General features: G+C 48.8%; 1 protein-coding gene across 1 annotated transcript in view; it reads left to right on the forward strand.

The window, feature by feature from the left end:
• LOC8025915 (E3 ubiquitin-protein ligase HUWE1) overlaps positions 1 to 25224 on the forward strand; it is a 105402-nt gene that overhangs the window by 26802 nt on the left and 53376 nt on the right. Inside the window, exons 22-34 of the mRNA XM_042286921.1 lie at positions 4166 to 4272; positions 5037 to 5306; positions 5716 to 6057; positions 9392 to 9568; positions 10370 to 10735; positions 10819 to 11013; positions 11986 to 12225; positions 15918 to 16081; positions 17419 to 17541; positions 18709 to 19123; positions 20799 to 20978; positions 21542 to 21712; positions 22596 to 22688. Of these exons, the coding sequence (XP_042142855.1) occupies positions 4166 to 4272; positions 5037 to 5306; positions 5716 to 6057; positions 9392 to 9568; positions 10370 to 10735; positions 10819 to 11013; positions 11986 to 12225; positions 15918 to 16081; positions 17419 to 17541; positions 18709 to 19123; positions 20799 to 20978; positions 21542 to 21712; positions 22596 to 22688 (2843 nt within the window). The remainder of the gene's footprint in view (positions 1 to 4165; positions 4273 to 5036; positions 5307 to 5715; positions 6058 to 9391; positions 9569 to 10369; positions 10736 to 10818; positions 11014 to 11985; positions 12226 to 15917; positions 16082 to 17418; positions 17542 to 18708; positions 19124 to 20798; positions 20979 to 21541; positions 21713 to 22595; positions 22689 to 25224) is intronic.

Raw genomic sequence — 25224 nt, forward strand, 5'->3', positions numbered from 1 at the left:
CCGGACGACAGGAAGGGTCTCCCTTTGTCGCGCCGTTCTTAACGGGACGCCAGGGCTGCCCTGTTCGGTCTCTTCTCCTCGTGCTGAGAAGGGAAAGAAGGGTTTTCCCTTTTTTCGCTTGCACGGCGATGACAATTCACGGAGTTGAAATCTCTGGGAAGTGTCGCCCCTAAAGCTGTCGCTTTAAGGCAAGACACTGGTTCTAAAATCGACTTTTTTGTTTATGAATGGATTATAATGAAAATCAGTGTGTATATGTGTTTTGGCTTCCTCTTTTCAAATATTCAATTAGTTCTGCAATATCTCAATTACTTTTTGAGTTACAAAGAAAATAATGAAGCCTAATTAGGTCATTTCTTAAGACTCATTAAGGAACTTTCTAATACTAATTTTTTTACAAAAGTGATATGGATTTGTAGCTAAAGACCTGCCATGCAAGATGATGCTATTTATATTTTTGTAAAGATAGATCATTGTATAAAACTAGTCTAATTAGGTCAAGTACACTATTTACAAAGCCTAACGAGGTCACATTATCACTAATAATAAAATTTCGGGCCCATACTGTCATACAAAAATAGCATCACCCTGCAGTTCACTTCTTTCTGAATTCAAGGGTATAAAGTTTATAGAAATCCTTGAAGAATAGTCTCATGAAAACAACCGTAAGGCTAGGCATGTAGACGAAAAATGCGAAGCTGAGAAAATTGCAGTTGAAGTTTTGACACTCATTGCATAAAATTGAGTAAGGGATCCCATGCAATAATGTTCAGCAATATGAAGCATAGTTCTATCTGAACAAATTGAGATGAAAAATTCTGCAATCCGTTCACAAGAACCTTTAAAAAATAATATAAAACTGAGAAATAATGTCTGAAAGTAAAATAAAGTTATAAAAGAATGAGTAGACTCTATAAGGGACAACGGGAGGAGGCACCAAGGGTTGCACGTTCCGAAAGCAGATTTTGTTTGGCCCTGAAAAGGGCCTTTGTTCATGTAGCACTTGAAAGGGGAGCCCCCTCACAGCTGTCCAGGACTGTAGTCCCCAGCTTTTCCAGTTTCCGCAGCTTCCGCACTTCGCCTGCGCGAAGAGGTCGTTGAGAGCTTTCATGTCCACTACATTGAACTGTGTCCCAGCGTCGCGCGTCTGGCCTCCTGTGGTGACGCCGAGAAGGTCGAATTTGCGCTGGGTCGCCGACTTTTCCGATAGCGCACGCCTGCATTCGTCCGATCGTGCGACTCGTTGCGCCTGCTCGGCCGTGGAGTAGTATGCGGTGTCGACACGAACCGCGCTCGCAAAGCTCGACAAACCGCCGCTGCTGCATGGAGTCGCGATGTCTCCGGCTGATGTTTCCGGAAGATCCAAGGCATCCGGCGGTGCCGATCGCGGTGGCGCACTTGCAGCAGACAGCTTCGGCTTCTTGTTCCATGGTCGCTTCCTCTTCCTTCCGAACGCTTGCCGCGTGCTCGATTTCAACCGAGCGTCGTCCGGCATCTCGAGGACTCGAAGTGAAACAAAACAAAACATGCGCGACTTCGTAGGAAAACGAACCAACAATGTTCAACGCAAGCGCGCAAACGGGAACTAAAACGTGCGCTCGACCACGGAAGAAACAAAGCAGACAGGCCTAAGGAGACGGGCGGAGACGGGCCCAGGAGCAGACGACGCACCTCTCGCCAGCGCGGGAACGGAAAGGAGGAAAGGAGAAAAAGAGCGGAGGGGCGCGTTTAGGCCAATAGCAGGGGCGCAAGGCGCCGCGCGTGCTTTGACGTACGGGCACCTTGCTAGCCGGCCAATGAGCGATCGCAATTGGGGCCTTCGAAACCCGCGGAATGCGGACGTTTCCCGATATTGTCGCGATAACGAATGGCATGGGGACGTGGGGAAAATAAGCGGCTTTCCAACAAGACCAAGATGGCCGCGATCCGACGAGCGATCGCGAAACGTGCGGGGCGCGAAGTTTCACTTGTTTTCATTGAACTCGCTGTGTTAGAGCTCTGCGGGGACATCGTAAATATCATTTTTTTCATGCTTAGACATTGAATTCGACATTGAAACTTTGCAGGCAGGTACCTTAGACTACAATTAATCCAAATATGTGAATTTTGAAAAACGTGAAATTTCGCGTTTTTTGACCATTTTAAGACCCGCGTCTCCCCTTAAAATCTGTACAAGATATTCGAATAGAATATTTTTTTATTCGATTCGCATTTGATTTAAGAATTGCATAGTCGAAAATTTCAAAGTATTCGGTTACGCCCGAATATTTGGGCAGTGTACGAATATGCGGGCAATTGGCGAATAACCTGCGCTTGGGACATGCCATGAACATTCGAAGCATTCTTAAACGCTGTGTTGAGTCGCCTAAAATTGTGTCTATTGTAGCCATTTTTCTATACTGTCGAGACCGGTTATAACGAACCCGGGTATAACGAAATAGCGGCTACAGCGAAGCGATCACGATTTCCCATTCCCTTTTGCACTTCGTTATAACCGAAGTCGGTTATAACGTAATAGCGGATAGAGCGAAGTGATCTCCGATTCTCGTTGACTTCGTTATAACCGGTCTCGACAGTAAACCTTTGCCGTTCACGTTATGCATAGAATTATCATGTTTGCATAATTCTAATGAGCACCCAAATGTGACTCGGGCAGATTTAGCTCCCAGATATTCCAAAAGTAAATTGCTGCCGATTCTAGTGTGCGGGTAAAATAATGAAGGTTGAACACACATTGAGGATACATGGCGCAAGACAAGGAAAGGACGTGGGAGTCAGGATGAGCACTCGTCCTGTCTGCATAGTCTTTCCTTCCTCGTTGTTTCACGTACATATCCTCATAATGGACAACCAACTAGCCTGCCAGATCATATTGTTGAACACATACCCCACCTCATAGAACAGATATTATGAAACGCACGCCGACTCAAAAATAAATACCATGGACTAGTTGCTGTTGTCAGAGTCCGACGATGGTTCTTCACTCTCCACATAGGTAATCTTTGCTTTCATATAAAACGTTTTAAGTGCCGTGCTTCTTGCGCTTGTATGGGTGCGCGACCATCGCCTCTGGGAGGGTAGTCTTACAAAAGGCATTGTTTATATGCTGCCTAGTCAGGTAGTTCCATTTATGTACTTGAATTTGTTATCATTTTTGGTTTTAAAAATAATAAAAGAAGTGCTTCAATACTTTTTTTTTAAATTTATTGGGTGGCACATTCATATTCAAGACATATTCAATATTCAAATAAATTTTTGTAAATACTCATTTTCGATTTGTACTCAAAAATTTCAATATTCGCACACCCCTACTTTTTATCCCTTGGCTCTTGTATTATTTTTATAAAAGAGAAAATAATTGTTTGGGTTTGACAGCTGTTTGAAATTTTTGAGTGTTACGGCTTCTATGTGTTGCTGCCGGTTACGAAGGGTGCCCAAGCGCAGATACATGTTTGGTGAATCAACGACCAACTTAATCCATAGGGGGCCTTCTGGTACCTGCATGGTGACTTCCAGGGATAGGCAGATGCATTGGTGCAGCAATGAGCTGAGTCATTGTATGCTACTTTATTTTCCTCTTATGTCTAGTGAGCTTGCAATGTTGCTTTAGAAGGTGATTTTGCTGGGGCCATGTGAAGCTACCCTAGCAGTTGATTTGACTGGTGAGCTCAGTTTTTGCTGTAGCCTACAGGAACTTGATGCTTAGACTTGCACATGGGGATAGTTGAATTGCAGACGTTTGGAGAAATGTCTGCATAATTTTTGTAGCGCGAGCTACACTGGCCGAGGTTGAGCAGTTTCGCGTGGCTGTCAAAGAGCCGTGCTGCGCAGGCGCGAGGAGCAGTGACGTCACATGGCGCACAGCTGGCGCGCCAAAGCTGCCGCCGCTGCTGCGCGCGCCTCGCCGGTCTGCGCATTCCGGAAGAGTGACGTCATAGCCGCGGCAGACGCACTGGCGCCGCCGCGTGCCCAGCTGTGCGCCTCCGTTGCGCAGTAGCCAAGTCTGACGCTGCACCAAAGCCGCTTGATAACGCCTCTCATTTTGTGCGCATAAGCTCATACTACGTATATCCTGGCGTAGCCAAGCTAAGCCACCGCAATTTTCTTTTTTTTCATTGACGGGTCATTCACTTGCTGTCTTCGTCTTTTGCGTTTTTGTGTGCAGCCACTGACGTAGTGACAGTGTACGTCTTCCAAGAACCGTCCCTGCTGTCCTCTCTGCAAGACAACGGGCTTACAGATGTCGTGCTGCATGCCCTCCTCGTCAAAGAGGTAATGAAGTTTCCCGTAAGGACATCTGGTTTTTCAGACTGAATAAACCACTCCTTGCGACATGCATCCTCAAATAATTCTATAGGAATGATCTGTCGACGAGATTGCTTCGTTCATTAGCTTCGATTATGCGAGTGCCAACGCTTCGTTCGATGTTCGTTTCAGAGAGGAACTTATCAATTGTATAAAACAAATGAGGTTGCATCAGATGGCAGACCACCATGCTTTGCTTCCCAGCTTTGTCGGCAGTCTCCGTGACAAAGCCATACATTTGACTGCGGCAACCTCTGTTCGCCACAACTTGCTGCCGTCGTTCACCGGAACCACGAATTCGAGCGCGGTCATGTATTTCACCTCGCATCGTTCAAAGGCTCGCCATAGATTTTGTCGAGCTACCCTCTGACAGGTTTGTCGCAACGCCGCACACTAGTCGAGTGACGGCAGCTTTTGCATCACTGCAGCAACGAGTCGATGCAAAAGCGTGCCTCCGGCTCGGGGTGAAATTGTGTGTCTCTTTCGTGCTATAGTAACTGCAGATGAGAACAACCGGGAGGTCTCCCAGCTGTCCCACCTTCGACGGCTCTTCAGAGCCTCGAGCTTTCACGCACAGCCAATGCGGAGAAAAAGGCGACTTTTCTCGTAATTCTGGCTGCATAGTTGCGTGTGAAACTTTTCTCATCTGTGCCGTGAAGGGTCCATCGCGGTGCCACGGGTCCGTCCAGAGTGGAAGGGCCTTACGCCGGGTGCGGGCACCGCCGTTGCAGGTCCCCGCCACGCGGGAGGTGTTGGCGTCGCTGCCCAACGTGTTCAGCGCCCTCTGCCTGAACGCCAGGGGCCTGCAGGCGTTTGTGGCCTGCCGGCCCTTCGAGCGGCTCTTCAAGGTGCTGCTGTCCCCGGACTACCTGGGTGCCATGCGGCGCCGGAGGTCCTCCGACCCCATGGGGGACACAGCCTCCAACCTGGGCAACGCCATGGACGAGCTGATGCGCCACCAGCCCAGCCTCCGGGTGGACGCCACGGCCGCCATCATCAAGGTGGGGAGGCTACGCTCCGTTTTGCAACCTAAGCTGGCGTGCGTCCATGTTGTACCGCACAGTCTCGCTCCCACCCTCGCCCGCGTGGAGAGAGGGGTCGGGTGGTGAAGGGGAGGCGGTCACCTGGTCCCGCTTTCTGTCCCACCGTTGTTTTAGAGGAAGTCGGTGATGCGATTGGCGCGCCGCTTGCACCAAAGGGCTTGCCCTGCTGCGTCCTGCTGCATTTTGCCCGAATGGGAGGAATTTGTGCCAACGTTGGGCCAAAACTTGATTTCACTTTATTACTATTGAAAATATAATGGCTCGAGTCCCGCTACAGGTCTTGGAGCGTTATGGTAGACTTTGTAATGGTCTTCCTTTCTTCTAATTTTGCATTGCCCGACTCTTTTCCTGTCTCCCGTTGCGACAGCTGCTGGAAGAGCTCTGCTCGGTGGGGCGCAACCCGGCCTACGTGTGCTCCAGACCCGCGGCCAAGAGCGAGGCAGTGGGTGGGGCCGGGGGAGGGGCCGGCCCCTCCTCCGGCGTCCATGGGGGCGGGATCTCCGGACCGGGCTCTGGGGCGGGGCGGGGCTCTGCCCTGGCCAACGATGCGGGCTCTTCGGACGAGGAGGAGGAGGAAGAAGACGTGGACCCCGCCTCCACTGTGCCCTCCACACCCAAGGCGGCCGAGGAGGGCAAGGGGGGGCTGGCAGGGTCGGCCACTGCGGAGGCGCGAACCCCCGTGCCCCTCGTGGACTACATCCTCAACGTGGTGGGTTTGACCGCCGTATGAATGGGGGGTTCTCAACATGTTTAAAGGGGGACACTTCCTGGGCATGTTTACTTTTGAACTGCTCACTCAATCGGCATGAAATTTGCAGGTGGTGTTTGTAGCCATATAGAAGGAGGGCATGCAAAGTTTCAGCCCTGTGAACCATACCCTAGAACGTAGCTTTGTAGGGAATCTGCTCAATGATCTATCATTGAGAAATGGTGTTGATCACCACATGTTTTTCTGGTGGAATGCATACTGGAATACTTGTTGCCGGTTGCTATAAAAAGAAATAAAAACAAATATGCATTGTTTAATAAAAAAAATTTATGAAAGTTTTTAATAAAGGAACTTGAAAATGCAAAATTTAAGTTCATAGTAACCGGCTCGATAAAATTTCGGCATATAATCCGCAAATATTAAGTCTCTCGGTAGTTTCATACTGAAACAATAGCTTTATTAAGGTGGGATTTGCTGCCAAAAGTGAAGCTGAGATAAATGCACTTGAAGTTTCAAGATGACGTTTTAAAAATTAATTTTTGCATCTTAAATGTCAAATTCTTTCCAGTCGTGATGTCTTCCTCAAACTTCTTCTGATATACTGACATTGCTTTCAGCCATTTTCACTTGTGGATGAGAGTGCTACGCAGTGCAGCACACCTCACCAACATATAAAGGATACTTATTTTTGACATTGTTTGTCTGTGCACATTGACAAGGCTTTGTGAGGGTGTTCCTTGTTATCCGTACATGCCGAAACTCTGCAGTTCTGAATATGAATTTTTTTTGAAAAAAAGTGCAATTCAACGTAGTGTCCCCCCCCCTTAAGAAAAGCTGAAAATGTTCTTGAAAAAAAAAAGTGTTAGAAGTGTATTTTAGAGTATTTTCATCCCGTGAATCTGAATTTCACGTTCTTCTTCCCCAAAGATGTAACCAAATGCGAGAAAACACGAAAAACCTTTGACCGATTGTTAAGTCATAAAAGGATCTTTCAGCCTCGCCGTGTGTCATTCGTGTGAGCAGTGCGTGGAATTGCTAGCTTTGCAGGTACATTCCTCCGCACTGACACTAGACTTGACACTTTTTTTCTGACCTTTTTGAAAACTGCAAGAGTGCGCGTGCATAGCTTTGGTAGATGCTGAAGATACACGAGAGCAAAGATTCCAAAAACTGCTTTTATGACGAAACTCTCTGGGATGGAGGGGCTTCGGCGGTACTTTGAAAATGATTTTCTGCAGCCTCTGTGCACCGAATTGAAAAATAATCTCTATGTTCGTGATCCTGGATGCCAAATGAAGATCATTTTGGTGTTTCTACTCAAACGCTGAACCGCTTGTATCCCTTTAACCCCGCCTTGGACGAGCAAAGCTCGTCGGCCACTTTCTGGCTAAAGATGCTGTGGATGAGCTCAGCTCGTCCAGTGGTTTTTTCGGTAGCCCTCAATTCCACGGACAAGCTAGGCTCGTCCGAGTAGTTTTGTGGCGCTGATCATAGATGGCAGCACTCGTTTTAGTTGGCAAATATTTTTTTTGCCTCCGCTGATTTTTGCGTAATGAACTTTTCAAATTTTATCTGTAACACTAAAGGAATAACAATTCAAAATAAAAAAAGAATGGCACTTTTGGGTTACTTTTGGAAAAAAAAAAATTTGGTGCTTAAAGGGACAATGAAGGCAATTTCGGAGATCTTTTTGGCGATTGAACTGGGTTCCAGGCACGTCTCAGACCATGTTGCCCAAATTTCAGCCGAAACCGGCGCTTGTGTGCCGCGCAAATCAATTCAACAGTCGCGGTAACAATCGTACCGGGATCGACTGGGGCGACGCCCCAAGAGTTGCGGGAGAAGCCAGGAGAAGCGGAGCTCACGTGACCGATGCGGGGCCAAGGAGCGCGACGTCACAAGAGACGCGTCAGCGATTGGTCGAAACGAGAAACGTGCCCTCGGTCACGTTTTGGTTCGCGATTTTTAGAAATACTGTTCTACTTTCCGCTTGAATAACCATCAAAAGTATAAATCGTATCGGAAATGATTACTAAACCGTAAATAAAGCAGCATCATTGTTTTTTTTCTTTGCTACGCTGGATGCGAAACCGGCAACGAGCAACTATGGGCAAACAAATAAAATTAAAAAAGAACACGGTACTCGAAAGATTTTTGAAAATGGTAGGTGTAGATGGCTGTTCTAACGGTTGACTGAAGACCAGTATTCGTTTGGGCGACGCTAGTTTTCACGTGTGGGTTGCTGTTCGTGTTCTTTGACGACGAAAAGAGGAAGTCCGCGGAAAAACCGGATCCCGGAACGGTGGGATCGCTGCCGCTTTCCCTTCGGCATCTCCCCCGCGTCCGTCCTTCGGCATGCGGGCCGCTCGTTGCCGGCTGGGTGGTCTCCGTCGGGTGATGGCAGAGGCCGCCACACACATACTCCCGTTCCGTTGGTGTTCGGTCACTCAACGGAAGCTCGAACTCGCTCGCGAGAGCGGCATTCGTCCACGTTGACAGAGTCGGCGCAACGACCGCGCCATCGCGCTGCTATAAGCCACCCGCGGTAATCAGAGTCTCGATCTCCTAAATACTACCGATATCGACTATTCACACTTGACGTCACTCCCTACGTCACCTCCGCTTTCGGAGGCCCAGAAACGAGACTGAAGATGGTTCAGTTTCGGTTTCTTTACTTCTTTCGTAGGCACATAAATACGCGTCATAAATGTCTACAAAAAATTGGGCGGCATGCTATGTTCCCAAGAAGCATTAAAACGCCATTTAAAAAAATTAAATAAAATCGTCTTCATTGTTCCTTTAAGGGGTGTAGGCACAAAATGCTTTCTTTTCTTCACTTCACCTCTATGTTCAGCGTCAAGAAACTTAATTTTACTTCGCCTTGGCATTCGACGTCAATGAAACGTTTAAAACGAGCATTATAAATTATGTTTCTAAAATGGCAGCTGCCGCGCAGTTGACCAGCTGTCATAAATAAGGGTTGTGGTGCAGGCTAGGTGGTGAATGTTCATGCTTAAAAGTAACCCGAAACAAGGGAAAAGAAAAAGACAAACGCAACAAAGTCTCAAAATGCAGCTGCAAAATTTATTCACAGAAACAGCCTCTTACATAGGGAACTCACCCCCGTCTTGAAAACAACCGTCAGCCCCACAAACAAAAGTGGGACGACCCATCACCTAAAAAAATAACCTGGCCAAAAGAAAAATAACTCATCCTCTCTTTGTAAATGACAACAGTCAGCCCCACGTACAACTTCTGGTATGCAGTGAATGGCCAGCGACCCTTTGTGGCAACTGGAACCTTTCCGATTGATGTCGAATGGGACGGTGTGCAGATGCGTTTTGTGGACGCCATCCTGAGCAACAACTCGACGGACGACCACTGCCGGGAGTTTGTGCAGCAGAAGGGCCTGGTGCCCCTCATGAGTATCCTGGGGCTGCCCAACCTGCCGGTGGACTTCCCCGTGTCCCCCGCCTGCCAGGCCGTCGCCTCCGTCTGCAAGTCCATCCTGGTCAGTGTCTCTCTTCGTTTTGTCTTTTATGCCTTGATCTTGTTACCATTGCTCTCGCTTCCTTTTATTTTATTTGGTTCTTGCTATGCTCTTCAAAGGCTTCGGTTGCACTTTGTCACTCTTCCTTTTTTGATGCTGTATATTTTGTCTTCATTCTTTCCGTCACATTGTGTATAAATAATAGTAAATAGAACAAACAAGAACAAGAACACAGCACTGTCTCTGTGCTTTTCCTTGTTCTACTTGTTGTGTTTACTTTCCCCATTTACTATTATTTATACCAGCGGTCTCAAACACACGGCCTGCGGGCTGCATATGCGACGCAGCTTGCAAAAACATTCCGGGTATATTGTCATTATCCGTGATCTATGTAAATCGAGCATTTAAATCTGGACTTGGCAATTGTATTTTCTCTTTTTCCTCTTTATCATACTCGGCCTTTCCTCCGACAATTCCTCTTTTTCGTAGTGAGGAGGGCCGATCAGTGTGACTCGTTGACTGATGCTCTTCCCATCTCTTCTTTCACCCCGCAAATGCATTCATAATGCAGACGTCGCCGTTGGTCGCTTTCTCTTCCCCTCGATAGAATCAGTGTTGATAGACGAAGAGCGTATTGGTGCGGGTCAGGATTGAAGAAAGAATAAATGTCAGAACCACATCTTTCAAGAAAGATGTGGTTGTGCTGTCCTTGTCTCGCACGTTTATTCCTTCAATCCTGGCTCTAGTAAGAATCCTCAGGTCTTTGTGATCGCCCTTCTCGCTCGCTCGAAACGCCAACCGAAACGAGACGTCCCGCCGCAGAACCTGGCCCACGAGGCCCAGGTGCTCCAGCAGGGCCTGACCCACCTGGGGGGCGTGCTGAGCACCTTGGAGCCCCTCCACAGGCCGCTGGACTCGCCGGGGGGCTCCGTGCTGCTCGAGGAGCTGCTGGGCTCCCTGCCTCCCGCTCCCCCCACTTCGGCGGCTGCGGCGCCAGCCCCCTCCGCGACGGCACCCCCGGCGGGGTCCCCCTCTTCCGGCGGGGCGGCGGCGACGACAGCCGCTCCCGCGCTCCCCGCTGCGACGGCGGAGGCCGGAGAAGGTAGCGGGCAGTCTCCCCTGCTCCACGCCATGGCTGCCACCCACGCCTACATCATCATGTTTGTGCACGTCTGCAGGACCGGACAGGTGAGTTTTAGAATTTTGCGTTCCCCTAGGTCGTGCTTGCGACTGCTCCGACCAACCCGTGCTCTTGCGACTCCTCCCCCCAGAGCGAGATCCGCTCCATCTCCATGAGCCACTGGGGCTCCGAGCTGGGCCTTAGTGTGCTGCGGGGCCTCTCCCGCCTCTACACCTCCCTGGTCTGGGAGAGCACGGTGCTGCTGGCTCTCTGCAACGACTCCGCCCTGCCACCCGGTTGCCCCTTCGGCAGGCACCAGCTGCAGAGGCTGCAGGGGACCCTGCAGGTGAGTTCCTGAAATGTCGCACACCGGGGTCTCCCTGAAGTGTCAATACTTTTGCCGCCATTGTGTTTCACAGGTTCCATAGCGGTTATAGTCTCGAGTAATTCGACGGCATGGTTGAGGGTTTTTACGAAGGTTTAGAAACTAAATATTCGTCTGGGCCTTTCGACAGGTTGCACCATTACATTTTGCTTGTCGTTGCAGATCAACAGGTTGTTTAATTTTTCGATTGATACGGAAAAACTGAATTTTTCTAAGATATGAGATGTTCTGGTAGCGAACGCGGCATTGGCGCTTTTTTCGCAGTTTAGTGCTCGTATGGGTTAGTGTTGAACGTCATAATTTTCGGCTGGATGGGCATCCCCGTACTAACAAAAAAACGCACTGCGGTAGTAATTTTGAACGTGGCGTTGCAGGCGTGGAGAGCAATAAACTGAAAAGTAAGCCAGTACCTCTTTCGAGCCGACTACGTCGTACTCTGTACGTGTCAAATAGAAAATAACTCTGGACTCGTCTAGGGTTCAGAGTTTCTTCCTACCAGTCTCAACCTCGCTTGTGTTCACTGGTAATTGGTATAATCATACCCTGGCAGAAACTTCACTGCTACCTCGTGACGAATACTAAACGGTGCGACGACAGCTTGGAAGAACTTTTACCAGCAGCTCGTGTCTGGGGGGTAAACTATGCGACGCTATGCCGCCTCAACTGCTTCGAGGCAAAGTGTCGGCCTGCAAGGATTCGCGGGTGATGCTTTCAAATCCTGACCAAGATGTCCGCAATTCCACGGGGGGGCTCATTGCGGGGAACCGGGCTTCTGGTTTCAAGTTAAGAGATCCTTGGGCGGTCGAAATTAATCCCCGGTCCTCCGCCGGTGCGTGCCAGATGCCCTTGGCTAGTTTGACACACGAGACCCTCAAATTTGACTTTGATGCGACGATGTGTCCGACTGCAAATGGTGTGGCGACGCCCGCGCAGAACCTCCTGGGGAGCGAAGCGGGTGGCACGTCTGTCCCGGCGGACGACGGGCCCCTGTCCAACGGGATGGAGGTGGACGGCGTGGACGGAGTCTCCGGCGCGGCGTCCTGCTCTTCGTCGACGGATGCCAAGGGTGCCAAGGCTCGCTCCCAGGCGGCGGTGAAGCAGATCAAGCCCCTGCTGACGGGAGCCTCGAGACTGGGGCGTGCCCTCGCCGAGCTGTTCGGCCTCCTGGTCAAGGTGAGATCGGGCAACCGCCGAACCGTGGAATGCATGTGAGAGCGAGGCTGCCGACATATGGTCGCGTTGCGGGCGCCGCAACGCGTCTTCGACTGGCGTGTTTAGCGTCTCGTCCCGCCCATGCGTCAAAAGTGGTCCCGAATAGGCAACAATGGGTGTTGCCAGAACGTTGTGTTGTCAAATGTTGCGATCCTGTTGGTTGGTGCTTTCAAGTCCCGGCAAGAAGTATGAGCGAATACGAGTGCAAGAAGGTTGTCGGGAATGACCAAGAGAGGTTGCAGACTTTTACGGCGAAGCTGTTTATAGCTAGGGTTCTGTGGATTTTTCATGTGCAGTGACTAAAAGCTCTTCGCTCGCAACCCTGCCCCACGCGCATGCCTTCCCGTATAAAAGATTCAATGTAAATAACCGAAATCAAGTGTTGACGAACGCGCATGCAAGATGCCATTTGTTTTAGGCTTTTGCTTTCGAACAGTTACTGCTGCACACGCCGGCACGTGCGGCACATGGAACACTATTCTCTGCATTCTTGTTGATGCTTGGGTAATTTAGCAATAGGTCTTTTCAGTAGATTAGTTGTCAATAGACATCATTTTCAAGATCAGTAGACTCTCGTGTAGATAATAAAGGTTTCTCAAAGATTTGCTGCTGTGCGACCTACGTCGGCCATGTCTACGCTTGCTCCGTCCCTCTTTGTCGTCGTTCCGAGCGCTTGCGTGACTACCGTAATATCCCGAGTCACCGCCCACCCCCCTACCGCCTGAAATTCATTAAAAAAGTGGGGTGGGCCACGTCTCGGTGGGTGAGCACAAACACTTGAAAAAAAGCGGAAAAAATTGCCCATTTTTCTCTGCGTATCTAGCGCTGATGCACAAGGGAAACATCAAACTCAAAACTCGATTTAGTTTCATTGTTTTATAAAAAAAGAAATGCTCACGAAAGAATATTTTACTATAGCGAAGTTCGCTGCTTGCATACGCGCTAGAAACACCGCCGATCTGCATATAGCGCGAACGTTTGTTCCGTGAAAGAATGTCACCACTATGTTCTCCTAGTTAGTAAAAAAAAAAAAAGAAGAAAAGTACAAGAAAATAGAAAAACCGACTAGGCGCAACGAGCGAGCGAGCGGACCAAAGAAGCGACAAAGAGCAATGCTGGGAAAGCTGGGAAAATACTTTGTCGTCGGGCCAAGTCGGGCGCCTTGTCAATTGCAAGCTCTTGCGCAACTTTCTTGTTTGGTGCGTACATACGTGCGTCCGTGCACGGCGGGCTATTGGGACGCTCCGAAAACGTCTGTGTAGGGCGTTCCAGCAAAGCTTTATTTACGCGTTGGCTTTGCCTAAAATATTGCACAACCGCGGTCGCGACGGGCGGGAAGAAGGAACGGGTTCGCGGTGACCTTACTTCGGCGGAGACAGACTTTGACCTAACACTCCGCGGATACATTAACAAACTCTTATTTTGTTATCTCCATCGCTTTCTTTTCGCACGGATACACGACCACTTCGGGGTCGCTCGCGGAGGAAATGCGTAAACAAGAAGAAGTGTCTTTCCCTCCTTCGTTTTACTTTGTCACGGACGTCCTCCAACTGTAAGGTCTGCGGCCGCGTCATTCGGGTAGGATGAGTGTTCGCGGATCGCCGAGTCCGCGCTGGGGTATTTGAAGGGGTGGGCGATGACTCGGTGTTTTTTCGGAAATAGATATTGGCCCAAAAAATGGGGTGGGCGATGGCTCGGGGATGGGCGATGACTCGGGATATTACGGTAGTTTCCTTTCCCTCCGCTCTCCCGAGGTGGCAGTCCCCTCGTGCGTGTATTTTCCGCCGGGTGGCGGTCCTGTTGCGTGTCTGGTTTCCTTCAGTTCCTCGGAGCGGGTCTGTGTCATGTGCTATACAGCTTCTCTGGTCATCCACTTTCACTGAGTGGAATGGCTCACGATTTTCACAGCAGAGCTGTTAAGGGCCAGTTTCGCCAGTTTCGTGTCCGTCACCAAATAAATGTCGACACAGAACTCTGACAGCTACCGCCATCTATAAGCGACGGCGGCAACCTTTCCAGCCTTTCCACTCTAGTTTTCACCAGAGTGGAAAGGCTGAGCTTCTCTAGGCGTTGTCCTAGAAGTCGTCCTCTCCTCAAGGACGACGTCCTTGAGGTCGTCTTAGAAGTCGTCTCCGAGGTCGTCCTCGAGCGGGGTGTCTAGCGACCGGGAAAACCGGGAATTGTCAGGGGAATTTTAATTGCCGGGAAAAATCGGGGAATTGTCAGGGATATTGTCAAAATGCGAGCCCAGTCTGGGAAAATGAGCTGGAGTGCCCTGAGCAAAGACTTGATGATTTGGGGGTTAGAAAAATAGGCAATAAATTCTGCTTCGAGTGGAGCGCGGGCTCTGCTCACCCGATGTAGAGTGTGCTGCTCTATGCAAAGGGAACAGCCGACAAATCCAGTTTAAGCCTTGGATTGGATTCGATTGAGGGCACGACACTAGGCTTGATCTAGTTAGAGCTTAAAGCCGCAGACCCCAATCCAATCCAAGCATTAAGCCGAAAGTATCAGAAAGTGTACATCTGGCGGCCATGGCTATGGGCTATGCTGCCATTCGGTTATTGACTTGTGTGGTTGGGCGTCGTGTTTTCGGAAGTGGCCTCTTCACTCATGATGTTGGCGGCCAAAAAGTGCTCGTTTAATCCGGACTGGGCGAACCCAATATGCAGGTTGGATTAAGCCTGTGCAAAATGATGCTCACAGTGCTCAACGCCTTGTGTTGTAATGGTGTTATATATTTAACCGCCTCTACAGCGGTCAGGGAATTTCACCTGAAATTGTCATGGAAAACCTGGAAAAGTCAGGGAATTTCAATATAATAATTTGCTAGACACTCTGTCGAGGTCCTCGAGGTTGTCCTTGAAATTGTCCCTGAGGTCGTCCTAGACGTCGTCCCTGAGGTCGTCCTAGACGTCGTCGTAGATGTCGTCCCTGAGGTTGTCCTAGACGTCGTCCCTGAGGTCGTCCTAGGCGTCGTCCTCTAGTCGTCGTCCTTGAGGTCGGCCGAGAAGTCGACCTTGAGGTCGTTCAAAAAGTCGACCTTGAGGTCGTCCCACCATAGCACAGCTTTGCTGGTCTTCCTTCTTCACCAGAGTGGAAAGGCTGAAAGTTTTTTTGATTGTCAATAGTCAACATGTCAAACCTTGTTTCTGATGTCACTCATACTATATTGTCTATTATTATTATTCAGTGCTACATACTTTTTCCTAAAACCCCTCGAATGTCGTGCAAATATAAACTCGGCTTCGCACGATTGATTTTTCATGCTCAACTACCACATACTACGAAAAAATTTGCCGGAGGCATTTGACTGTAGAACTAAACTGCCGGAAAACTTTGAACGGTGTGTGTGCAGTCACTGCAAATGAAATCAAATCGCAAGTTATTCTATTTGTATTCTAATTTTCAAATATTTCTACCTTTTTACATTCCAACTAATTGAACTTTGAACTATACAGGTATGTTGCGAATAAAGTCAAATCGCGAGCTGTCTCATTATACTCTCAGTGTCGAAACTTTGCACCCTTATAGCTGTTGCTTCTCTACAAACCTTGGTTTCGCTCGATGGGCCTGTGCCTGGTTGTGATTTGAGTTTCATCTGATGGTCTGTGTTCTGTGTCTTCCCTCACACTCTCCTTCTCTCTCTGCAGCTGTGCGTGGGATCACCTATGCGTCAGCGCCGGGGTCAGCAGGTTCCTCCGTCTCCCACGGCGCCCTCCCCATCTGCGAGGGCCGTAGCCTCTGCCCTGACCCGCCTCCTCGCCAGTGGCCTCTCCTGGGAGCCACCCCTCACCTCCCCACTTCCCAAGTTCAGGTGGGTCCAGCTTCCAAACAAAGCAAACCTTGCAAATAATTTGATTTTTTCTTTTTTTTTTTTAAGGCCCAAACTTTGACTTTAAAACGCGGATGCGCATCAGAAATAAATCACAAAGAAAAGCACAGCAACGCAGATGATTTGTCATGGAAGCCGTCGTGAAGCCGGCGGGGTTCGCTGCGCCTGCGCAGTGGGGGCGTGTGATGTCACGGCTGGAGCGCCGCGTGAAAAAGGAAGACGTGGCGCGCTACTTGTAGGAATGCTTTCGCATCCCTACACGTAAGCGGTCTTGAGTGTCTTTGTTTTAAACAAAGAATTCATTTTCCTGGCTCAGCGAGACGTGATGTTGTACTTGACCTTTGATCCTTGTTCTAGTTGCATCGCAGTGACTTGTGACGTTGTGTCTAGAATCATTCCTTATTGGCAGGAGTTTGGTGGTGGTCCAAGCTTGTTTTGCGTAGTACTGGCAACGGGCACTTTTTCTTGAAGTTGAAACGGGTGAACCGATTTTGTTTGGTAGATAACAAAGCTGGCTACCAAGGAGAAAGCCTTTGGTCAGGTAGGGTGCACATGTGTAGTATACCGTAAAATACTGGAGGAACGCCCACCCAACTTTCACTGAAAACTGGGATAATCTAGACATGGGCGCTTGTCTGGTCAAATGGGGTGCTTAACGTACGATTTGCAGAATTCCCAAGTTTGGAAAATGTTAATAGTGGGTGCTTGAAGAAAGTGGGCGCTTCCATGGTATTTTATGGTAAGTAGGCAGTAGATTTTCTGATGTTTATTTGTAAGAGAAATTGGTGAATGTTTTTTGTTCCAGTTTTTTTAAATATTTGTATATTTCGGTTATGTTTTGGATGGATGCGATAAACAAAGATTATTGGTGAAGGAACTTCACAAAAGCCGTGAGAGTTCCAGTCTAGTGGGGAGGGTTTCTACAAAACCGGTCCGAGCTAGAACAAGAATTTCCAAAGATTTGTGCTTTTCGGTTTTAACCGATTTCGTTATTCTGACACCGACAGACCTTCATCGGTGTTTCTCGGTTGCAACCGATTTTACAAATGCCGATAAACACCGCCGGATGTTTATCGGCATTGTTCGCATAAGCCGCATAAGGTGTCTTCAGTCTGTAGTAATAAAATAAGCTTGAATTTGCGCACGGTAAGCATGACCACAAACGTTGTAGGGGCCCGTTTTAACACGTACGTTGCTGCTCCTTATGCCTGCGCAACAACTTGGATTTAGTCCTCGGGGTTTCTTAGTGCGTGTTTGACGACTTCGTCTTTTGGGAAAGCATTTGGATTGATGCCGAGGTGTTGTCCGGACGTGCCCAGGCTGACCTTCTACATCTGCTCGGTGGGGTTCACCTCTCCGATGCTGTTTGATGAGCGCAAGTACCCTTACCACCTGATGCTGCACAAGTTCCTGTCGTCGGGCGGCCAGGACGCCTTCTTCGAGTGAGTCTCCCCAGAGGGCATCCCTTTCCGGACTTTGACCAGGCACTGCAGAGAAGGTTGGGGCAACGGTGGCTAAAATCGAGGGATGGAGAAGGGTTAAATGTGATTAAATTGAATTAAACATTACGTAATCTGGAGATAAAGAAAAAGTGGATTTGGCTAGATGGCGCAAGTTGGTGCCCCATTCAAGGGGAACAACCACCATGCATCCATCCGTCCATGCTGTAGTGCCCATTGACAAGGTAGGTACACATTGCAAAGATTGGACGTGGCCACCTTCCAAAGGTGCTTTTACCCGGGCAGAGTGTTGGGAGGGTTAACGAGGGAAACGCGTGATTGTGAATGGGGCTTGTGGCGCATTTTCTGCTGGGTTTTAAAATCTGGCGGGAAAAACGTGCCAGCTGCCTTTTCTTGAATTCTTTAAATTGGTCTGGCCTCTAATAGTAATTGTCATCAGTACTGCAAATACGTGACCATTGATATTGTCAATTAGAAAGTTAACAAATTTAAGTTTGTGATATTGTCAATTAGAAAGTTAACGGATTTAAGTTAAATAGTCCACTGATTGTGACGTCTGTTCTCCCATCTTATGTTCACAGAGGGAAAAGAATTTGTCATGAAAAAGGTTACTTGGAGAAAATAATTGCTCGGGCAAGGTTCCTCAAGCTCATTGATTTCAGGGAGCCCTATGCCTCGAAGGTGGTCAGGGGACCCAGTCTCGTCGTTGGTGCAATAAAGCGGTGCAAAAGCCTCCAGTCCTTGTAAACAACAGTGCACAAACTAGGGTGGCTTATAGTTATGCATTGATGGTCAGCTCAGAGCAAACAAGAACACTTAGCTTGGGGAACCCACGAAGTCAGGGGAACCGTTGGTTCGAAAAGTTTCCCGGGGAAAATGGTTCTCCAGGGAAGAGTGTCGTGCCTAGGGGTAATACTTCAGGAAAAGAGTTGCTCAGAGAAACCAGTTGTCTTCAAATAGTGGTGTCTAAGGGAGAGTTGCTCAGGGACAAAATTTGGGGAAAGTGATGACCCCGTTGTCGCAGGAAATACTTCAGGAAAAGAGTTGCCCAGGGAAAACAGTTCCCCATCAAAGAGTGGTGTCTAGGGAAGAGAGTTGCTCAGGGGCGAAAATTTGGCGGAAGTCTAGACCCTCTCACCGCTTTCGCAGGACCTTCCGCTGGGCCCTGAGCTGCGGGGGCAAGGTGCCCGTCGGGGAGGGCCTGGAGAGCCCCGAACTGCCAGAGGGCACGGGGGAGTTCCTGGACGCCTGGCTCATGCTCCTCGAGAAAATGGTCAACCCCAAGATGGTCCTCGAGTCGCCCCACACCCTGCCCTCCAAGCCCAGCGCGGCCGCCGCAGCCACTGCAGCCGCCCAGGCAGCCGCCCAGGCCGCCGCCTCGGCCGCTGCCCCGTCGGGTCCCACGTTCAACCCCGTGCTTTACCTGATCCACACGCACAAGCGGGCCTTCGACGCCATCATGCAGCTGTGGGACCGCCGGCCCCTAAAGGTGTACGGGGACCGCATGTCAGAGTCGATGCTGGCCATCCTCTGCCACCTGCTCAGGGGAGAGGCGCTCATCAAGGTGAGGTGCTGGGCAGGGTTCTGGGAACGTCTTCTTCTTAGTTGGGAAGCCTCAGGCCGTGGCCGCGCTGCTCATACACCGTACAAGTGATGCGGTGCTTGATGCAGACACGGTGATAAAATTGTCTGCGGATGAGTCTTGAGCGTGCTCAAGGCACATTCGGCTGGGACAAGAGTACCAGCCAACTGCTGACGCTGCTGTCGCATCCGGTCCTTGGACTCTTTTAGTAATTCAGAAAAATTTGGCTCTGGCTTTATTTTTTTTTTTTTTTTATATATGGGAGGGGTGTGCCTTGTGTGGTAGGCAGTTTCGGGATGGGCAGCGCTGTCCTCTGGGCAAAGAGGGAACTTCGGGTGTTGGTGGCACGGGTCGAACCTGCGAAGGGCACGGATTTGGACCACCCGGGAATCATTAATCTGCGACTGAAATCTCGGTCGTTTGAGGTAGAGGGCGCACATTTTAATTGCTCAATTTTGCCTGTTTGGGAAGTTAGGGAGTAGGAGGATTGTTTGAAGCAGTTCCCTATACTTGATGTGCACGTTTGTTGTTTTTGCGCATTACTTGTCTCGGTCCAGTCGAACTGGCGATGTTGGATGCCAAATGATGAGGGCATTGTCAAGTGTGTGGATGGAACTTGGATGTTGCAGAATGAAGCTTTCCCAAAAAAAAATTTTTTTAGCGCAATACATTATATTGTAATATCCCGAGTCATTGCCCACCCCTCTGCCATCTAAAACTCATAAAAAAAAAAGAGAAAAAAAAAAGCCTCTTTTTAGGGGCGAAGCTTCTTAGGGTCTAGTTTTGTCCGTCCGGCGTCCGTGCTCACATCGATCTTGCTTGTGCTTGTGCTCGTGATCGTGAGCTCACGTGCTAGTGTAGGAAAAAAAAAAAAAAATGTTAGCGCGGTCGACAGGATTCGAACCTGTGCGGGGAGACCTCAATTGATTTCTAGTCCATCGCCTTAACCACTTGGCCACGACTGCGGGACGATTAGGGGGCTCTGAGATGTGGTAGTAACTTAAGAGCTGGGGATGTCATGGATGAAAAGTTGCATGGAGCCGCTCAACGTCTATACAGGAGAGGGCGCTGCGGTCAATTGCGTATATAATCCCGTTAAACTTTGCATGCATTTGCTCAACGTTTATAGACGAGAGGGCGGTGCGGTCAATTGCTCAAATGCGTATATAACCACGTTCCATACCACAAATTCTCTTTCTGACATGGACCGTTGACTTAAGCGGTGGAGATGTGTTCCCACAGCTTCTAGTGGATCCAAGCTGATCCGCTAGAAGAACCACTGGCTCTGCATTTCACCGACCATAAAGCAGTAATAATGAAGTCGAAACGTAACCCGTACTCAGCACTACCTATGCGTAATGCGTAAACAAAGAGGAGTGTCTTTCCCTCCTTTGTTCTACTTTGTCCCGGATATCCTCCAACTGTAAGGTCCGTGGCCGCGTCTTTCGGGTAGGATGAATGTTCGCGGGTCGCGGAGTCCGCTTTGTGGTATTTGTACGGGTGGGCGATGACACCGTGTTTTTCTTGGAAATCGATATTAGCCCAAAAAGTGGGGTGGGTGATGATTAGGATATTAGGGTAGTATAGTATAGGGAGCGGTTCTTGTGACGTGCATGTTTTGAGGCGTCTCTTTTGATCGGACATTTCGCATCGCTAGGAAAAACTGGCCAAGGAAGAGGAAGTTGCGGCGGCGGCCGCTTCGACATCGTCCGGAGCTGTTGGCTCTACATCTACGGGGGCCACCGAGGGTACCCTGCTCCACGGGAGCTCTAGGGGTTCGAGGGCAACACTGGTGCCGGCCTCGCACGAGGACATCAATCAGGACCACCTGCAGCAAGTGAGTGCAAATCCCGCATTGTGGGACAGGCCCATAGCACCTTCGGGTTGTCGGGCAAGAAAAACGAATGGTACTTCTCGCATTTGGAAAGTAAGCTACACATTGTGTTAAGTTCAGACATAGCCAGAAGGGTTATCTGATTGAAAGGATAAAAAGTTGGAAACTGATTAGGCTCTGCAAGAAGTCACTGTCAGGCAGCACAAGCAGTTGGGTTGCATCTGTAGTCTGCTGCGTCGCTCCAATGTCCCCGTTGTCGACGACAAGTGGTAATGAGCAGGCACGAGGGCAGTCCGTTTCATCCTGTTGCGCCATCTGAAACATGTAGCTGAAAACAGGCATGCCTCTACCATCAGACATGCTCCTCTTTCAGTGTAATCGGTTTCGAAACAAGTGCGTTATCCATGCTTCTGCTGCTACCTTTTGGCAGAGTATGGGCACTTGGCAATGCATAGCATACCTTTACCGAGCAAAAAATGCTTAGTCTTTTATTTAGCTGTAATGGGACGGTTCGTCGGTGACAAGGGCATGTCTCGAATCATTGCGTCCTTTCCGGCTCTTTGCAGCTGATGGACATGGGCTTCTGCAGGGAGTTGGCCACAGAAGCTCTTGCCCACTCTGCTTCCTTAGAACAAGCGACAGACTATTTGCTGAGTCACCCAACCCCCCTGGTGCCGGCCGCTCCACTCGCCAGCTCCTCCCCTCTGACGGCTGCGGTCGGGACTCCGGCACGTGCGGTGAGTTGCTTGCATGCACCGCTTCTTCGTCCTTCGAGACTCTTGTAAGCACTTTTGGCTTTTCTTTGGGCCAACTTTTACTGTATAAAGGGGGAGTTGGGGTCCACAAAGTTAGCAAAGTTGACAAGAGTTGGTGTTTCCAAAAATTGGGGAGACAGCTAAAAGGGCAGGGTGCCTAGGTCCAGGACAGAGAAACTAGCCATGCTTGGAGGTCATGGTGAACATTGGTCACTCAATATAAGCACCACTTAAAATTTGTAGAAGTAAATTTTTACTGGGCAGATGGTGATTGGTGCAGGTCTTCGCTACTCGGATGTTTCCCCAGTTAGCATTAAAAAAATCTTGGAAATGAACTAGTGACATACTGATTATTTCCTTTTTTTGGGGCTGAGGTGATGTGCCAGTTTGGGAGCAAAATCAAATCTAGCTGTTGTGGCTGCAGTCTGATGTGGCACGATTGCAACGGACACCTCTTTGGTGCACTTAATTAATATTTCGTCTGGGCATTTATTGTAGTCTTCTGTGGTTTTGCATGTGAACCTTCTGAATTTCATGTCTTTTCAATCTCCCCTCATCGTCAACTCCGTCCCCTTTCAAGTCAATAGTTTCCACTTGTTCCTTTACTGTCTCTTTTCTTGAAATCTGACACGGACAAAAGCATAAGCATCTTTATTGCCACAGAGGGTATACTAGTTGCGTGGCTTCCGATGCAATGTTTGCATAGCATTCGAGTTGCTCGGACATCAAAAGTTGCAGCATTGTCTCGTAATCTGGAGTCTTTTGCACTTGCATTTTGCTCGGGGTAGCATTTAAGGTGAGGGCCTTGTCGAGCAGCGGGTCGTCCGGATGTGTCCGGCTAATGTTGTGCGCGCTACGTCCGCAGGACATGCCAGGGTCAGATCTTGAGATGTCTGAAGAGGACCAAGTGATGAGGGCCATCGCTATGTCCCTGGGAGAGAACATAGTGGCCGGGCAGGTGAGGATGCCTTTCTTTTCCCTTATGTCTTGTGGATTTCCTCTTGACCTCCAGTTTTCCTTTTTTCCCCGATTCTCCTTCCCTTCTTCGTTTCCCTTGCCTTCCTTTTCCACTGACCGATTGGACTTTGTCGACGCCCTCTAACACGTTTCAGACATTTGCACGAGTCTGTTTGGGCTGCCAAGAGCTCTGAGGTGCGTTGTATGCGTCAGATTGTGTAAGACAAGCGTTTCTTTTTTGGGGGGGGATTACGAGAGCTAGGTTAAAAAGGATATACAGTACAACCTCTTCTCTTTCATACTGAAGACTGGTATAGTGAAGATATTGATGCTGGGAACTAAGTTTGAAGTAGGCACATAACATGACGAGGAACTGAAGATATACAAATAGGACATGAGACGCCTTCAACACCAGATGGACAACCTACAGAGAGCTATCGAAGAGACTAAGAAGAAACACGCCCAGAGATGGCGATCCCGGAAGGACCGCCTGCGCACACTCGGAGCTCGACTTGATGAAACACCTTGACACGAGCACGAGTTTGTGCAAGAGCATAAACTCGTGCTCTTGCATGAGCTCTTGCATGGGCGGGGGCGCTTGCTTGTAATTTTATGGTACAGTCACAGACTGATTTTTCAGACTCTGAAGGGATGCCGAAATTATCCGAATAATCAAGTGGTTTGAAAAATCGATTTCGGCCAAAATACCAAATTTCCACGCATATTCCGCGGCATATTGGCCACTTTCCACTTGCTTGACGTAAATTTTAAGTTTTCGTGCAACTTCTGCTTTATAAAGTTCACTTTTCACTTGTTTGTTGATCCGTTTAATCATGGTGCCTCGCTTTGTCGGCGCCTTTGTTGGCTCAAATAGCGAAGTTAAAGTAGGTGCCATTTGGCACTATTTGGAGACAATGTTTAGTCCACCAAGCTTGCTTCAATACTAAGCCGCAGAAAACCTTCACGCTCAAAGACCACAAGAACAGCAGACGGCCGCTCTTCTCACGGTCACACTCGAAAAACGCGGACCACGAGAACTGGAAGATCTATAAGTATGTGCAGATGGCAGCCATGTTGGCTATAGCGGAACTGAGAAACCCCAATCTAATTTCAACCCAGCATGTTTATTGCTTAGGACGTGGTATCGAGGCTACAGGGCAAAATCAAAACAACCAAAATGGCGGCGACCAAGCTCGCAATGCTATTGCGGCGGCTGTTTCATGACTGTAAACTGAGGAAATCGTGCAAATTATGTCCGAAAAATCGAGCAATAAGCTCCGAAATTTCGGTCAATGTTATACATTAACTTCATGGGGTGAGTGACGGTTTGGTGAAAACATCCGAATAATCAAACATGTCCAAAAAATTGGTCGGCGACTGTAGTTAACATACCGTATTTACTCGCAGAATGAACACACTTTTTTCCGAAAAATCAATGCAAAGTTGAGGGGGGCGTTCATTATGCAAAGTAAAATTTTGGCGTCCGTATTTACTCGCATAATGAACGGGACCTTTTATCCTGAAAAATCGAAGTAACTTCTTATTTCTTTGCGCGCGGCGCCCGACCCCGTAACCAAACTAAGCTGTGCAAAAAAAAAAAAAAAAAAAAAGAAAACTTAATATTTTTTTTTAGTTCCTTGGGTATTTTTTTTTCGCCTCCAATAACCAAACTGCGCTGTGCAAAAAAAAAAAAAAAAGAAAAAGCTACTCTTGCATGTTTTTTTTTCTTGCTTTCGTTGGATCTTTGCGAATTTTTTTAACGCCTTTTGCAAGGCGTTTTTGTTCGCCCACGCTGCCCATGCATTCGCGACCTCGCTGCACCAGGATAGAAAAGTGTGTTCATTCCGCGCGTGGGGGGAGGCGGTCAAAATTTTGACGTCCAAGTTGGTGGTGCGTTTATTACGCGAGTGAAAAAAAAAGTCAAAATTTTTAGAGCCGACTTGAAGGGTGCGTTCATTACGCGAGTGCGTTCATTATGCGAGTAAATACGGTATTAGATGTTGCAATAGGGTGCGGGCTGTCCACCGTCGACATTGCCAAATCTTTGATAAAGATCACCCGCCTCCTGCGGGATTCGATTCTGGGTTCGTTGCGGGCGTGTTGCCACTGAGCTATGCCACAGCTTTGACTAAGCTGCCTCAATGTCCTTCTGTTTAGGGTTATGCATTCTTTGTAGTATCCAACGCCAACAACAACAAACGCTGGGGAAAAATTAAAAACAAAATATGGCCGATAATGAAACGTTGTCGTAGCACTGTCAGAATACCGCCGGGCATGCCAAGAGCTCGTGCCGAGAAACTCTCTTTCATGCGCTCCACATCAAAAAGAAACATTAGCGTTTAACAAGAAAAAAGGTCAGAGGTTGTCACCCTAAGCAAAGTGCACACGAAGGCACCCTAGCTCTGAAAATCCTCTTCATATACGCCACTTCTGGAACAGAGATGTGCGTATGAGTCTCAAGTAATGCTCGCTAGATGGCCACGGTTGCCGCAACGCCACAATAGAAAATTCTTTGTCATTCTTAATTACTTATAAAT

This window comes from Ixodes scapularis, unplaced genomic scaffold, assembly GCF_016920785.2.
Source record: "Ixodes scapularis isolate PalLabHiFi unplaced genomic scaffold, ASM1692078v2 PGA_scaffold8__174_contigs__length_109621045, whole genome shotgun sequence".
In the NCBI taxonomy this organism is placed as follows: Eukaryota; Metazoa; Arthropoda; class Arachnida; order Ixodida; family Ixodidae; genus Ixodes; species Ixodes scapularis.